The 17,883-nt window shown below is 38.6% G+C and overlaps 1 protein-coding gene across 2 annotated transcripts in view; it reads right to left on the reverse strand.

Annotated features, from left to right (window-relative positions):
* The window catches only part of TTK (TTK protein kinase), a 30,017-nt gene extending 14,819 nt beyond the window's left edge, over positions 1 to 15,198 (reverse strand). Inside the window, exons 1-6 of one of the 2 annotated variants that reach the window (XM_063152865.1) lie at positions 15,146 to 15,198; positions 13,591 to 13,760; positions 11,240 to 11,384; positions 10,743 to 10,968; positions 6,462 to 6,568; positions 2,415 to 2,558 (exon numbers count right to left, since the gene is read on the reverse strand). In XM_063152865.1, the coding sequence (XP_063008935.1) occupies positions 2,415 to 2,558; positions 6,462 to 6,568; positions 10,743 to 10,968; positions 11,240 to 11,384 (622 nt within the window). In that variant the 5' untranslated portion in view covers positions 13,591 to 13,760; positions 15,146 to 15,198. Of the gene's footprint in view, positions 1 to 2,414; positions 2,559 to 6,461; positions 6,569 to 10,742; positions 10,969 to 11,239; positions 11,385 to 13,590; positions 13,761 to 15,048; positions 15,120 to 15,145 lie in introns of those variants that run through there. The other variant, XM_063152864.1, reaches the window with a different exon arrangement.
* Positions 15,199 to 17,883: the final 2,685 nt, after the last annotated feature.

The raw sequence follows: 17,883 nt of genomic DNA on the forward strand, positions 1-17,883 counted from the left end.
ACAGACACCAAAGAACATATTAAAAAAAAAAAAAGAAAATCAAAGGCAACAGGAAGTGTTCAAAGCCAGGTTGAAAGCTTTGAGCAACCTGGTCTAGTGGAAGGTATTCTTGCCTCACAGCAGGGGTTTGGAACTAGATGATGTCCCTTCAATGTCCCTTCCAACCCAAACCATTCAAAGATTCTAATTAAGACACTATATAATATGATATTTTACATCACACAGGCCTTGTATAAGAAATTGGCAGTATAGGAAATTGTCTGCTTAACCAACAAGATCCACAGCTATCCACAGCCTTCCAATAAATCACAATTTAAGGACTTTATATAGCATTTACCAGTTTTAAATTTGTTTTAGCTCATTAAAATGGATTTTACTTTTCTTTTGAACTCTCCCATATCCCTTTTCTACTTTCAGCCAGAAATCAGACTTCTAGTAGATAAACAGTGCAGTATTGGCTATTTCCAATACTTAACATTTTATGAACTACTTATGCCAATAGACTAAACCACTCATTTAAATAAAACAAATGCCTCAGTGTACAGTGTTTTATTACCAACCCAGGACCATCACCATCTCACAAATCCAATTCACACTTTTTTCCCCAAAGATTTTTATTTTTAAACCAACAAGCTGACCACTGGACTCTCACAGCCAGCTGGTGATCTACAATACCTTTATTCCTTCACAGTCTAAGACAGCCTATCTGCTTCTTATGATACCCCTTACCACAGCTGGACCCATGACCTAATGCTTTCTTCCACCCAAAACAATTCTGAAGTGGTTCTCCATTTCTGAAATACTAAACTCCATTTTCCCAACTGAACATGTTTGATTGCACCCCTGGTATGTGAAATACTTTAGATTGCTGTGCATGAATGAAAGAGGAAAAAAAGGAATTAGACCAAAGGTTTCTAGACTTGATGCATGGTTTACATTTGCATCACAACACTAACAGCATGTAACTGTCAAAAACATTCTGTACAATCTTTTGAAGCTGTGAACAAATGCATTTACATATACAGCGTTCATATTTTCAAATAAAACTTCCAAAAGCAGCTCTTCAAATGGTAATACAAAAAATACCTAAATGCCAATATACTAAAATAGCCTTTGTTGCTCCAGAGGACCATACAAATTCACTTAAAGCCAAATTCAGTGTTTTACCCCTTTTATGTCCCAGAGTTTGAGATATTTCAAGTCTGATGTTATTTACCTTTGAAACTTTAATCTTTAAATAACTAAATTAATAGTTTGCATTTTTCAAATACCTAATTACAAACCAATATAGATGAAAAAATAAATGAGCCTACTCTTGCCCCACAGCTCACTGCTTCCTAACTGGCAGGCAGGGTTTTGCCATTCATTCTCACAGGTATTTCCTTAGCCCTGCAGCAGCAAGTCAATGTCAGCAAAAAATGATACAATCCATGAAGGGTATTGGTATCCCTCAAGATATTCTCCTGTGGCACAGTACATCAGCAGTGGTGTTTATGATGTCTATATCCAATTAATGATAAACAGAATAAGACAGAAAATAGAGTTTATTAGAAATGAATGCCATAACTGAATACTATTAAAAGAGTTCACCCCCACTAGTGTTTCAGTCAAAGATTGATTCAATAGGTGCCAAGGAAATCTCAAACACCACTCCTGAAGACACATCCCTAAGGAAATTAAATCAGATCTATTTCACATTAATCCTGTCCTCACACAATGCAAAAATATTGAAGTGTTAGACATCACTCTTGAAAGAGTTAGCTACACACACTCCAAAGCTGAAGTCAAACCATATTTTTTGCTCAATTCCACTCCAAAAAATGTATCACTAGAAAGCTTCAAGAAATAACTGTTCCCTTTTTGAAATTATATACCCATCAAAAAGGATCACTTGGGATTTACAATACAGCCAAGCACTTCAGTTTTGTACTGACAAACATATGGGTTTTGTCCAAAATACAGTTGAAATTGATTATTTTTCCTAGATTTGACTTCACTGAAATGACTGTCAAAGCCTTCCCAGTCTGTCACAAGATACATCTCCAAACAACCTATATAATATAGTTTAGTCTGTATATTTCAGTTGTAATTCTTCTCTACCAACAGTAGCTCTTACTTCACAATTAGAGCTGTCAGTCTCTATTACAAACTGCAAATCCCTGCTGACAGCCGGAGGAACACCCTCTGCAGAATCACAGGATTGACCATAGCACAGCTCCTGCAAACTGCAGTCACTGCACTGAAGAGGGAAACAAGCATTAAAAGAATAAGATTCATAATACAGACAAATATATCTGTTTATTGAGCAATAGAGATTCTGAGTTTGCATCTAGAAGGGACAAACACTAGTGATTTTTTCCAATCTAGAATCACAACATGCATAAGCAACCAGTATTTTAAGAAACTGCAATTACCTGCAAAGTTCTCCTTCTCCTCATCTGAGAGTAACTGCTTTTTTTTCAAGTGTAAGTTTTGCAGAGCAGTTTCCAACAATTCCAGAGGAACAGCAGAGCACTCCACAGCTTTCTGAAGGATCTGCTTACACTTCTTCTCATTTTCTAAGTGTAAGAAGCACAGTTTTAGAAATCACAGAAGTAAAAAAAACAATTACACTGGGGCAAGATTTTTTTAACAAGATGGTTACATTCATGTTGTCTTATATTCACTTTGCATAGTTCTATGAAGCCATTGTTCATTAGGGACACCTCCCCTTACATTGCCATTTTAAGGAAACTGCCTGGAAATAGTTAAAAGCAAATCACACATTAAATTGAACACCAAGTCACAAAATATGTATTCAGTATTTTTTTTAGTGTTATAGGAACTGTAAGAAAATTGTACTCATTCTAAATTTTTTTGTCATATCAGCAAGGAATATGACTTTTATGGACTTCCATTTAGACCTGACCAGGTAAAAATTGTATTATGCATATATTATCAAACATCTTTAATGCACTTAATAGAAATCACATTTAAAACCAGCTGTTGTGAAGTAAAACAACAACTCTAGACAGCACTACAGTTAAAAAAAGAGGAAAGAAAAGCAAGGATATGTTTTCATTACAGTTTTAGACATTACTAAATGGCATAAACAGAGAACTTTGAAGAGAGCTGGGGTGGAAAAGGGAATGTGTTAAACTATATTGAAGCAGTCAATTTACATATGTAAACATGTACATAGGCATCTATTAGAAAAAGTCAAATAAGGAAAAAAGTGTACTGTAACCACAATACTTCACTTGGTTTGAAGAACATCTGGGCAAAATGATGCAATGGTTTGCTACAGCTGTCAATGCCCCTGAAACCCCAAATGCCCTTCTTCCTCCATTCCAAAGCAGCAAAACAAACCACTTGGTTCTTAACTTTATGCTACATATGTATTATAAGAAATACTCAAGTATATGCATAATAGCATACACATGTCACTTGCACTCAAAACTCCACTCATAAATGAACTTAGACATCACTGTTGCCTGTAGTTCAGGATGGTGGAAGTGCAGTGTAGGTACCAGGAACTTATGCTTTAAGAAATCTATTTTAAGAATATTAAATGGATAATGCCAAACATGAAGCAAGGAAGCAGTAAAATTAGATGAACTATAATTTCATTTAAATAAATTTTGTGCTAATTTGTTACAAATTGTTTTTTAACCATATAGTCCAATACTGTTTTTTCTCCTAAATCATTAGCAAAGTGGATAGGCTCTAAGAATCCTTAAACAGCATTCTGATTCTACCTTTTGCTATATTTAGTAACCACACATTGCTTCAACAAGACCTGCTACTTGGAAGTAATTCCTCTTAGTACCCTGAGTAAGAAAGAGCATGACATCAAAACATGTATGTGAAAAACTGTTTCATCCCCCTTAACAGATGAGGAACCAAGGCACAAAATCAAGCCAGAAATATTTCTAAATTCCAACCAGTCCACTTTATCAGATGCCAAAAGCCTGAATCAAGCACCTTGGCATAAGATTTGAAACAGTCAAGAGTAGAGTTTTATGGTCATGAGTTCTGACCAATTCACAGCAAATCATCCTCAAACACACCACCCAAGGTACCCAAGTAATGACAAGACAACTCTTCATCTGGGGGACTTAAATGAAATTTTACTCAGTATTTTAGATAAAAAAGAGCCACAAAAAACACAATGGCACCTTTACTGTGTCACCCCATGTCCAGGTCACTAATATTCAATTATTAAGAAATCAACATCAATTTACCAAATCTAATTTCACAACTTGAGCTTTTATCTTGAGCAAAACTGTGAGCTAACGAAGAGAACGTGCAATTAAGTTTTTCTTCTTAATGCAAAAGAAAGCACTGACAGGTGTGCCAAGCACTGCTGAAATCACTGGGATGAAGAAGCAATAAAGCATTACCCTCCTTTCCCTCTGGCCTAAGTGGACACAGTGAAAAAGGAACAGCACTCTTAAGTAACAATTTACATCTCACGTGTCCCACTAATCCTCTTTGAGCACCCAGCAGGGACACTGCAGCTCCATACACATTACTAAAGGACACCTAGATCAGCTCAAGGGTAACAGATACACATCAGAGAGCACACTGCAGATAAAACAAAGCCGATCATAACTGGCTTCTTTCCTTTGGGATTAGCACTTCATTCTAGGTTGATTGCTTACTGTCAAAGTAAGGTAAACTACTGCATGGACACATCCCATAACTACAGGATGAATTTAGTCACTGGTAACCTGTAGCAGCATTTCTACACTTTATTAAATTACACAATAGGTTTTATTACACTTATTTAACAGTATCTTTGTTATTGCAGTATTAGTGTTTAATTATCCGTTTAAATAAACATCTAGTGCTCACTAAATAAATTATCATCATCTTTTTACTACTGTTTTGAAGTTCAATACCATAGGTTTATATTAGAACAAGACTGGTCAGATAACTGGTCAGATAACTGACTCAGGCATAACACAGAAACTGTAATTTCAAGACACAAACATGCAAATTTTTGTCCTTTTTTTCCCCATCCTGTACAGGAGTCATTCACAAAACATAACATGTACTTCTGGGAGGGGGGAGTTGGTTCATGGCCTTTCCTGCTCTAATGCCAATCATTTCATCAGAAAAGAAAAACTGGAAAATCTCAGATGACAAATGAGTATCTGTGGAAGGGGCTAGCAGCGGGCCTGTTAGCTAAAGGAGCGAGAAGTAAGAAGAAGCTGATAAGGAGCTTTCTCCAAGGCCGTAACCATGGAGATCGAGAGAAGGAAGATAAGAGCATTTTGCAGCTGGATGAAGCGTTTTTAGAAAGTTAGGTGGAGTCAGAGTAACTTTTCACCAATGGCATGGTATTGAATTATTGTGGCAAATAGCTAAGGTAGAGGAAGGGTAAACAACTGGAAAGTGTATAAAAGATCAGCCATTTTCATTAATAAACTGTTGCCAAGTGTTACCAACTGAGACTGCTTGTGGTCTCTGCTTTATGTTGTGACTGCCTGGACTGCGACAAGCATCGACTTTGATTTTAACAAAATGGCTCTGCCTCATGGGCCAAACACTGAGCATCTAAACAATATCCTAAAATACAGTTAAAAAGTATCACTGAAGCAAAAATGTATAGACAAAACCACTATCAGTGGAAAATAAACAGAAGTAAAGACAGACACATAACCAGTAAAATGTATTCAGAATCTACAATGTTGAATAGACAGATTAATTTATTTAATGTAGCTAAGTTTGGGCAGAATTTCTCATACTAAGCAGTATGAGAAATATATACAACATACAACAATATACAATAACTTGCATGATACTGAAAAAACATGAAGGAAAACAAGTCACAAAAAAATTAATATATTCATCAAATTTTTTCCATTCAAATAAGAAAACAGCTTTCATGGAATGTGCTTGTCTTTCTATACAGAGCAAACTGTCAAAGGAAGAAATACCCAGGGCAAAATATGTCACTGCTCAAATCACCCATGGAAACAAAAGATCCAAAAACACAAGCCTACAAGCCTGTGGGCAGCCAACACAGCCTTGCCAGCAAGTACCAGGGCAACCAAATTGCACACAGGCAGTGTATTTTGGCTTAATAAAAAACAATCTACAAATGCTTTTTGGAAGAGGACGGAATTTCCTCCACAAGCAAGCAAAGTATTTGAGCCTCCTTCCATGCAGGAGGAGCCTTACTCAAAAGCCTTCCACTGCAAGATCTAAATTAGAAAAGTAGAAACTATTAACAATTTTCACCTAGTTTGAAAGTTATTTCTAAAACAGAAAAAAACCCCAATGATCTGTGTGCATATTCTCACTTTAAAAGTGAACACACATTCTCAGTAAATTTCAATTTAAAAAACCCTGATATTTTTCTGATTCAATACCTATCAGTTTACTTACAAATTATGTAAGGGAGCAGAAGTTTGTAACAACAAAACAGAACAACACCACCAAACAAGTTTAGTTGTTTTTGTTTTTTTACACACCTTGTGATAGCTCAAACTGTGCAAAAGCCACATGCACAAAAGCAAATTTCTTGCAGTTCAGTCTGGCTAGATGAAATTGGTCCCGTGCCTCCTCTGGATCTTGAAGCCTGTAAAGAGAGCACATTCACAGTTATACAAGGTGAAGAGCCTGAGAAGGATGAAGTTCCATGTACTGGATAAAGCCTTTAAATAACTTTGAAAAAGTAACCCACCTATAGGCTAAAGATTTCCCATTTCCTTAGAGTAATCAGTGAATTACAAGTAGTCAGAGAAACTTAAACACTAATTATTGAAAGACATCAAGCTGAACCTTCCCAAAACCCAAAGGACTCAATCCTTAAGCTCTTCCACACTTGATAGCTCATTTACTTCTGGCAAATTTTAATCCTAGTGTTACATTCAGCCAGATTGCTGAGCAGGTTCATGCTTACACACAGCACACCAACATTTAAATATCTGAGAGCAACTACAGCCTCTGTAAATACCAGTCAAGACACAAAAGGCCTAAATCTACATCACTACATAACACATTATGTTTCAACTGCCAACAAAAAAAAAGGAGCTTAACACTTTTACCAGCAACATCTGTAATCAAGAGATAAAAGAATTCTTTCCTAAGTTCCCCCTTGACTCAACAGGTACCCAAAGGTACCACTTAGAAGTGGGAAGAGCAAAAAATTTATGACCATGGCTCAAAATAAAAGTACAGAAAAATACAACATGGAAAGGTAAAGAACATTTTCAGTAGAATTCTATGAAATTTTGAATGAAAGAAGTTGTTCATGTAACTTAGGCATGTAACCAGAGTCACATAGGTTAACTGAACTCAGCTCTGATCATCCAAAACAATAGGACAGGCACAGAATAACCCATGTGCAGGCAAAGTCTGAGCCCGAGAAATTAAGCTGTACTGCATTACATTCACTTTCAAAGAGCTTGTTAAAATTCAGGTTCCTGTAGAAAGCAGCAACAGCTTGGATAGCAATACACAGAACAAGACCAAAGACCAGCAATAGGCACCAAGTGTCACACGCTTGGTGGCACTGTGCTACAGCCAGAAGCATGCCACAAGAGGTTTGGCATTGAAAATGTACAACACAGAAAATCATAGAACCATTTACTGTCTGCAACTATTTCAGAGCACACTCAATGGTTCTTCAGACAATCTTGGTATCACAACAGGTCAAAAGGTATTGGCACAGCCAGACTGCAGCTAAAGCAGATTCCAGGACAAAAAAGGTCCAGTGCCAAGAATGGAATAATTCAGTTTCTCACCTAAAGGTTGGGCAGAGATGTGATTGCAAGCAGGCTTGGGGAGAAAGACTTGGGGGTCATGTGTGATGAAAAAGTCAACATGAGCCAGCTGTGGGTACTTGGAGCCCAGAAAGACACACAGAATCCTGGACTGCACCAAAAGGACAATGGCCAGCAGGTCACAGGAGGTGATTCTGCCCCTCTGCTCTTGGGAAATTCCACCTGAGACACAACATTCAGCTCCCAACAAAAAAAGGACAGGGACCTGTTGGCACAAGTCCAGACAAGGGCCACAAAGATGAGGGCCACAAAGATGATTAAGCAACTGGAGCACCCCTCCTATGAAGATGGGCTAGAAAAGTTGGGGCTGGTCACCTGGAGAAGACTGCATGGAGACCTCATAGCAAACTTCCAGAACCGGAAGGGGGCCTGTAGGGAAGCCAGAAAGGGACTTATTGTCAGGAACTCTAGTGGCAGAACTAGGAAAAATGGGTACAAAATGCAAGAAGGAACTTCAGCTAGGTGGCCTAAACTATGGTAGTCACAATAAAGAGGTAATCCTGGAGACACTGGAACAGGTTACCTAGGGAGGCTGGGGATGCCCCAGCCCTGGAAGCATTCAAGGCCAGGCTGGAAAAAGCCTTGAGCAATCTGGTCTAGTGAAAGGTGTCCCTGCCTAGAGCAGGAGGGGTTGGGACTAGATGATCTTCAAGATCCATTCTAAGCACTTAGCATTCTACAATCAGAACAAAATAGTGTTGATGGCAATAGATACTAACATCTCAAGCCACTGCTTCTGAAGGCTGTGATGCTGATTTGCTCTTCCACCTTGTTTACATGGAATATTTGGGAGAACAGCAAGCAATTCTACTGAAAAGCACATCTCTTCTCCCACTCAAGGTAGTATCAGAGCACCTATCAGTGTCACTTAACGTGTAGTATCAATATTGCTTTACTTGCAATAGCTAAAAAATAAACTAGCACTCAAAGTCTTGAGATGAGAGGATTTTCTTTAACAGAACCTAAACCCAAGAAAAAATACATAGTACTGGACAAACTGACAGCCAGGAACAGAGAAGGTAGAGTGTAGACACCAGGGAAATTGAGAACAAAAAAATTATGAGTAATGACAATAAGTTATGAGCAGTAAGTAAATATGCCAAACACAAAAGATCCAAATAAGTAGCAACTGATTAAGTTAATCTCCAAAAATTACACTCAACATTGTTGGCTTTTAGGTTCAACCAGCCAAAAGTAATTTCATTGCTGATGAGATTACAGATGTAGTTCATAAATGTAGTTTCACATAAATAATTGATATTATACACTATTCTGGACAAGAAAGTATTAGATTATAAAAATTATTAAGAACAAGCTAGTATCTGAAAGTAATTTCCAAATGAGGAACCATCATTTAGGGAGATCCTATAGTGAAGTTCCAGTGGGATTGATGCTATATCAGATGTTGGTGGGTACAGTTTTTAAAAAGTTTGGAGAGGCTTGTTCATCTTTTTAAAAGAAATTTTTATTAGGCATGTCAAGAAACATATGACTGATAATATCTGCCAATTAAAAGCTATGCAGCAGAAAACAAAAAGAGCAGACCTGAGCTACCTCACGAGATAGGTAAATTCTGCAATGCTGGCTACTAAAGTAGAAGTTATTTTAGTACAGCTGCAGAGTGCATTTTAATAGTGAAACAAGACAGACTACTTTCCCACAAAGGTCCCTAGGCTGTAGCAGTGAAACAACTGAAGGTATTTCAGTGAGACATCACAACTAGTACTGTTCATACTATTGATGTATTAACAAGCTACTGACAGCCCCTTTTGTTTTGCTGTCTGCAATACATCACACAGAATACTGAAGATGTTCTTGCACACATCTTAAAAGTATCCCACCTTTCAAACCATGTTCTAAAGATCAAGTGAAAATAGGTCCAAGTGATTAGGGAGGTGGGAAATAATCTTTCTGAACTTAAACTCTCCTACAATGAGATAACAGATGTGACTTGATCACTATTAAGGAAAAGAATTTCCACAAACTAGGATCCAGAAACCTATATAACAGTTTCTGCTCTGAGGAAAAGCAACTGATCTTTGAATAAGAATGCCATCTTCCAATGTATCTTTAAACCTTTCTGGAAGAGATTCCTTACTCCACTTACACACAATCACCTTCCTCCTTCAAGATACTGAAGACTGACAAGGCCATTATTCACTCCCGTTTCTCAACAGGAGATTCAACAGATTACTTCCACTGAGTGCTTTTAGTAACAGTGATGCAGCAAGGTCCATGCAAAGGACAGTGCAGAGAAGTAGACATTTATCACACTGCAAGATGAAACCATATGCCAAAAAGTCAAATAGAGGAAGAACATACAAGAAAAAGATCAGCTACATTCACTGGAAAATAACTTGCTCAGCTCTGATTGTTAGATTGCTGCATTGTTTAAATACAGCTCTTCACAAAATATTTGCTGTACTATTTCAAGTGACAAAAGAACCTATTATCAAAAAAAATTCCAATTATAACCCTGTCCCAAATTATGTCTGAACACACCTCTACAACCACACTGCTTGAATCTGGACTGAATAAAGCAATAAAAGACCACAACCAAAACTAATTTTCAAAGTGTGGAACTAGAGAATGATGTTTTGAGACATTCTTTCTATCTAAGGCAGTTAACTTAGTCAAACTGTGAGGATCTTGTCCAGTAAGAGAGAAAGCATACTAAAGTAAAGCTCAAAAAAGCATTTCATGCTATTCCCTCTTGTACCTTACATAAAGAACCAAGAAAAAAGGCAGCGTTAACATCTCTAAGTCAAATAACTCTAAACAATCGTGTTTATTAGCATATACAAAAAATACAAGTAGTGGCAACAACAGATAAGCTGACTAACCAAAGCTACTTACCTTCCACACTCAAAATGACAATTTGTTGCAGAAAACACTAATGAAACAAGGTATTCTTACCTTAATTCAAAAATAGAATGATGAGTTCTCATATTGAAAATTTATACTTACGCTTTCAACTCAGCAAATCTCACAAGGATGCGAGCATAGCTCTCATCCTGACTGTACTTTTCTGCAGGCAAGGCAGTCACTGCTTGGCTGTAACGGCCAATGAGTCTGTTGAGTACACTAACATCCATCTGAGGAACGCCCTTTTTCTCTAGCTTCAGTAAAAAACATAGCCAGTCTTCTGGATTGTTTGTTGTCATCATTATTTGATTGACAGTTCCAGAGTTATCTGACAGAAAAACAAAAAATGAGATTGATTAAAATAGCAAACATGTACAGAAGAAAACACTTTTTATAAGCTTTTGTGCAAGACAGTTACTGACTATTTTTAAACAACATCAAAGCAACAGAGCTAAGAAATAAGGAGAAATGAAATTAGCTTTGTGGTCATTCATATTAAAGAAACACTAAACTTGAAATCATTTCAATTAATTGTTCTTTCATTCAGTCTATGTTAAGATCTTTTGCATGAGTGACAGTAAAATAACAAAACCAAATACCTGTTGTATCAGCTGAGATTTTAGTATAGTTAAATTCATCTGTGATATTCTCTTCATTTCTGTATTTGTTTTTCAAGTTTCTAACTCTATTCATGATTGATGTAATCTGTGGCAATCCTCTTTCACTTAGGTCTGTCTCCTCCATCTGCAGGCACAAGGTTAAAAACAACGGAGTTACTGAAGAACCCTGTCGTAGCTCACTTTGATTGGAATTACTATGGGAAAGCCTCTCATGTATCATTTGGAGCTTGAGACTCAAGGACATTATGTAACAAATACTCCATTTAGGCCTTTGTCAATGTAGTTATACAAGTAAACTACTTTGCAGAAGACAACTTGGACAAATAAAAAGAATTGGTACTTAAATGATCCACCCAAATCCTAATTCATGCTCCTTTCCAATCAGGTATATTCAGCATTTGAATAAAATGAGGAGTATGATGTGTTGCCTGAAATAGCTTCCAGTCCATCACATGAAATCACATTCTGTACTCACAATTAGGCTGGCTTTAATTTAGCACACAGTGTTAATCCACACTCTCTCCCACAGGTTACAGCAATTAGTTCTCACAGTGGGTTAAGCAGAAAAGAATTCACATTCTCCTCTGTTCAAAGGACAAAGACAAGTGACACCTATTTTTAAGTTTCTGAAAGGAGGTTTAGAGATTCAAAGACTTTTTATAAGAAACTTATGCCAAATCCTCAACATTCTGAAAGCTTATCATCATCTGAGATAATACATGTATATAGCTCAGAGGTAAGAATTTAGGCAATCTGAGCAGAGCAAGACTGCTAAAATAAACTAAAACCCTAAAGATTTCTTCCTTCTCTGCCTACAATAAACAGCTTGTCCCACATCTAATGAACAAAAGAATTCCAGTAAAAACTGTGGTGAATTTAGTGCATATTCAGGGGGTTTGACATTGTAATTACTGTGAAGTTGGGCCCAGAAAAAAGGAAAGTAATGCACTTCAGACAGATTAAATAGGCTCAAAGAAAGACTAAGTTTAGTTCTACAATGAAATGTTGGTTTTTGTCCTCTTGTACTTGTGTATAACAAATCAACAAAAAGTTGCTAGTGGGTTAGAAACTTTAGATCTACTTTTAGATGAATTATTGCTAGAAAAAGAATTGAATGGAATGAAGCTCATCTACCTTTAACTCCATTATCTAAAAAAATGCATCAGGCACCACTCTCAGGAAGTCTCACAAATAATTTTTAGAGCATTATTCTATTATTATAGAAGTTGGCATGTCTTTAAAAGCACCAGGCTCCCAGCTTTCCCCAAGCAAAGACCACAAATCAGAAGATTTGTGGATTATGGATATGTGGATCTTGTAAGATTATCATGTTTACAAGAGTTTGCTTATAAGGCAAAAGCAGGCATATTCCATGTTCATCCTGACCTAAATATGGCCCGCCAAGAATAGCAAGCCTGCTCTTGTCTATATGGAAGTGTTGTTTTGTAGGTTCAAAACACAGTGGCACTGTGTAAATTCCAACACTTAGTCCAGCAAAAGCACCATCTACATTACCCCTATGAAGAGGTCTTAGCACATTAAGGGTCTGGAGAGACACCCAAATAGCCTCAGGCAAGACCTATGATGAAAACACCCCAAAATCTTTTGAAAGCTAAAGACTGTATGCTAAATCAGTAGTATCTGAAATACTACTTTTGGTTCACTGAACAGAAGCAAATAAAGGAACCCTTCTCTTATTTATATTCAAAAATGTACACTGAATAGATTTTAATTTCAATGCTTGTTTGGAACTTTCTTTAATATCTCTTTCTCCCCAGAGCCAATTTAGGTTCTGGGAGTGGGTCTGTAAACTGTCCCATCCCAAACATCTTTTGGGGATCACACTGCTAAAAATTACACAGGTGATTACTATAGCTAACATTGTTCAGATGATAATTATTCACTTCATAAGGAAAATTTTAGTACACATTGCAGTTTTGCCTTTTAAAAACACTGCAGAAGGGGCTACAGGAAATCAGATATCCCAAATCACTTCTTTATGGGTGAGAATATCCACAGAGATCTGATTTTCAACTGTACCCACTCCCTCAAAGTATGAAGTCAGCTTCTCCAGAACCTGAAGCACCAAGACAACCAAAAGAAATTTACCTCATGTTAACAAACACCACAATATTTCATTACAACCATAACTGCTAAGAATTCCCAGATGGATTTTGGATTTCTTAAACATAGTCTTTATATTTTCCCCACCAATATCAAAGATTCATTATTCTTCCTGCAGCGACAGCTTCCCAAATGCAGTAGACAAAAAGAAAAATAAATTTCTGTAAAATTTGATCTTAAGTCACAACAATACACATCAAACTTACATTTACGGTGTGCTCTTTAACTGCTCTAGATTCAAGGTGTTACAGAGAAAAACTCTCCTGAAGAATGGATGGGCCTTGTCAAAAAGGTAAGATGGATGAGGGCCAGACTACCTCAGATGATCCCAAGAATCCAAAGGCAAGAAATGAAGTTCTCCATCCTGAAGAAGTTTCTGTGCATTAAAAATTGATGGGTGAAACACTGAAAGCTTATTGTGCAAGCTTGCCTAATCTTCATATCCCAGAAATACAGTTTTCATCAAAATCAATTAAACTATTCCTAGTCAGTAATAAAAACAGAATTTTAAAAAGCTTAAAGACAACATTTTGAAGGAGGACAAGCACTTCCAAATGTGTCAGCTTGCTGTGACCTTCAGAGACTAAGTACAGTAAGGGCATATTCATCTACGTAGTGTCATGATTTGCCAGCAATCTTTCTACTCACACCAATGTTCAACCAAAAGCAAGTATTCACACGTTCTTTGTCTGTTAACCTGCTGCATAATTACCCTTAAAGAAATCACTTGCCATGAATTTCACTAGTGTGTATATATATAGCAAAAATCTGACAACAGTGAAGACCTAAAGCAGGCACACGCTGTTAAAAGGCATTGAATGGGAACTGAGGCAGTAACTGCAGCAGCGCCACTGCAGCATACCTGAGATGCAGAAATGCCTGCAGGAGAGAAGGGTAGGGAGAACCAGGGAACAGGGAGAACACAGTGCAAAGATCAGCAAGAACTAGCTCTAAATAAAGCACAGTCGTTAAAGTAACTTCAACCGCTCCTACAGACCCACTACACACGGAGCCAAAGGACAGAGACTTGAGAGCAGCAAATGGATAAGTGGCAGCAGAAGTTAGTGGTAAGTCCACATCTAACACACTCAAAAATACTCATTGATAATAAAAAGAAGTAACAGCATCCAGTCTTGAAATACTGTATTTACTGTATTACACTACCTGTTCTGTTTATGTCTTCTATAGAGGAGAGGTAAAATAACACCTGTTTCTGAAGCATCTACCCAGCCTTTAAAAAATGCTATCTATAAAAGTGCATCATCTTCCTTCTGTTTTGTTTACAAGTCCTAAATCAGGATTTTTTTTAAAGGAAAACAAAAACTCCCAACACTAAGAAAAACCGTCGTCAATTTTAAAAAACTAGCAACACTACGAAAGAAATGAAATAGAAATATATTAAAACCTAACGTAAGACACAGGAAGGACAAGACACCAGGATGCAAAGTTGGGCTAAGTAAGACAGGGACTGAGCAGCAGCGGAGCAGGTGAGGCAACGCGGCACAAACAATGACCGTGAGGCGGAAGACACCAGCAGCTTTCCTCCCCTCAGGGGCGGAAGCCCAGCGAAGCCGCAGCCCCGGGGCTCTCGAGGAGCCGGCCCCGCACCCCCGCGGTCTCACCGCAGACCAGCACCTCTGCTGCCCCCCGGCCCCGTCACCCACCTTCCCTCACTGCGCTGCTCCCCGGCCCGGTCCCTTCTCCCTCGCTGTCCTTCCCGGCCGCCCCAACCCCCGCCCGGCCCGGCCTAGCCGCCCTCACCGAGGCCGCTGCGGGGCCGGGACGCGGCTCCGACCGAGCGCGTCCGCGCGCTGCCCCCGGTTTGAATGTGACCGACGCCCCAAGAGCGCCCTTCCCATTGGCTGGAGGGCGGGAGGAAGCGAGCGCTGATTGGCTGCAGGAGGGAAACACGGGCGGCCCACCCGCCCATTGGCCGGTGGCTGCGCCGTGTGCGGCGGCTGCGGGTCCCCGCGCCCTGTGGGGCCGGGCGGATGGGCAGGTGCGCAGGCGCGCTGGGGCGGCCGCGGCCTGCTCCTGGTGAGGTATGGGGAGCGCGGGGACGGGCCCGCGCCGGCTGACTTAAATTATTCATCTGGAAATGCTTTCCCCGTTTGGCCATGGCCGGCTATAGTTTGAAGCTCATTTAGTAACGGAATAGCTGGGTTGTGTGTCCTTAACGTTACGTCTCCCTGTACCTTTCCCTCCGTGGAATCGTTCCTCAGCCCGTGCCGTGTCTGCAGTGTGCCCAAGGCTGCTGCAAGCAGCTCCTGCTCCGAGCGTCCCGCTCCTGGGCTATAGCAGTGCAAACGCACTCAGCAGAACGGTTCGGCCTCTCGGTTTGCATTCTGGGTGCACTCAATAATTTGTGTTCTTTGCCGCTGTGTGGTTCTGCTGCTGCTTATAATGAATTCACTATTATGCTAGATACAGTGTATTTTCAAGATTGATGGCACATTATAAAGCTCAGATGTGTATTTATTCCGTATTAATTTGGTAAGTTGCTAATCATTCGCTTGCCATGGACATAGCACATGATGTCTAATAAAAGATACCTACTCTGGCCTTTCATCGCAATTTATCTCATTTTTCTTTACTCATCTACATTTTAAATAGCTCAGCTCATCTAGTGATACAGGCTCACTCTACACTCAAGAAAAAGATTTCAACAAGGACATTTTGTCCAAACACCTTTTTTAGAATGTAATGGATAATCCCATGTAGGTCTCGGTGTTTCTCTACTAGATAAGAGCAATTCTAATTCTCAGCTAAGGCTAAGTGAGATGATCTTTTTTAGCACTGCCTTACTCATCCTTCCATATTTTTGGTGGGTATGATGGGTTTGTTGTGTTTGTGATCTTGCATTCCACCAGAATCCAAATCTAGTGAAAATGTAAAGAAACAGCACAAGTTGCATGAATCTGCTCTGCATTTGGCTTTGCTTGACGGACATAAAGGCAGATTATTTTATTAGCAGGAGTTTTGATGGGTGTTATAGGAGAAGAAAGTGATATTCTTTTAGTAAGTGAAAAATGCCTTAAGGAGCTGTCATTTGATTTCTGTAGCTGTGACAAGAAATATCAATACCATATAGATTCCTGGCAAAACTAAAATAAATAGGAGAAGGAAGATGGAATAGATCTTGGGGGGAAAAAAGCCCCAAACAAACAAAAGAGTCAGAGAAAGAAAGGCTGTAATACTCATGGAAAAAAAATAAAAGAACCTCCATTTAGCATTCTTCAACAAAACATAAAATATGCATGGGTTTTGAATGGTTGGTGGAACCATTCTTTATTTGCTTATAAATGTTTATGCTTCTCGTTTTGTTTAATATAAAGTCATAGATACATAGGGAATTTAAGAAGTGTACCTCCACCTAAAGGTAATTCCACTCTGAATGACAGAAGTGAATTGTGAATTGCAAAAGCAAGTACTAGACTGGGTAACCACCAAAAGGAGAGAGAGGTCAGTCTTTGTAATGAGTCACTATCAGGGGAGTCTTGTTTGACTCTTTTAAATACCTCATCTTATTATTTTGGATAATGGTATTGTAAATCTAAATGTAACAAATGCATTGGTGAGTCACGAAGGATTTTTCAAATGTTGGTAAAATCTTTATACCACGCTATGGTGTTTTCAGTGATAGATATAAGAGAGAGGCCTTCCTCCTTTTGAAAATTTGGCAGCCACTCCCTCATCCTCTAAATTTGGTACTTGCGGTTTAATGTCTGAAGCCTATGAAGGGCTTATCTAAAAGGAAAAAAATGATAGGTCTTTGATTGCAACTGTTGACAGACACTTAGTGTAGTTGGTTTGGTGGAAAGTGCATTTGGAGAAAGCTTTGCTGAGTGTTTCATGGACACCATTTACTGAGAGTATCTGGACTACTCCTGACTCCCAGTGCATGGCCACAACCTATGGATGTCCGTGAGAAGAAGCAAACAAACATTCAAGATGACAGAGTCACCCCAACGACTGAGGAGTTGTTCTGAAAGCAGTGAGTAAGTAACAACTACTAAGATTTTGAGCAGCAAAAATAATCACCAGATGTCTGGTATTCCCAGTCCTCCTACATCTTAGGTTTCCATGACATACCAGTCCTTGTCACTACTGACTACTTTGAGATTTATGTGTAATTTTTTTCTTGTTGTTTTTGTGTATCAGTGGATCTTATCCAGAATGGATGCTTTGTGACTGGACTTGGAAAGTAAACCTTTTTTCTATATTGATGGTCATAGTCTATCAATAAAATAATGAGAACCATTGCTCTTTCAGGTTTATTTGTGTTGTCTTGATGCCTGTTTCTGCTGGATATCTAGAAAATGCACAGTTTTTCATGCATACAAAATACTGATGTAGAAAGTGGCTAATAAACAGACTTCAAAAAGGAAGTGTCAATAAGAAGTGTTCAAGCTGTTCATGTCAGGAAGGGTACCTCAGGGATTGGCTGTAACAGTGATGTGTGTATTATAGTGGTGATTTTAAATTTTTGCTGATTAACT

The sequence above is a fragment of the Melospiza melodia genome, chromosome 3 (genome assembly GCF_035770615.1).
Source record: "Melospiza melodia melodia isolate bMelMel2 chromosome 3, bMelMel2.pri, whole genome shotgun sequence".
Classification (NCBI taxonomy): domain Eukaryota; kingdom Metazoa; phylum Chordata; class Aves; order Passeriformes; family Passerellidae; genus Melospiza; species Melospiza melodia.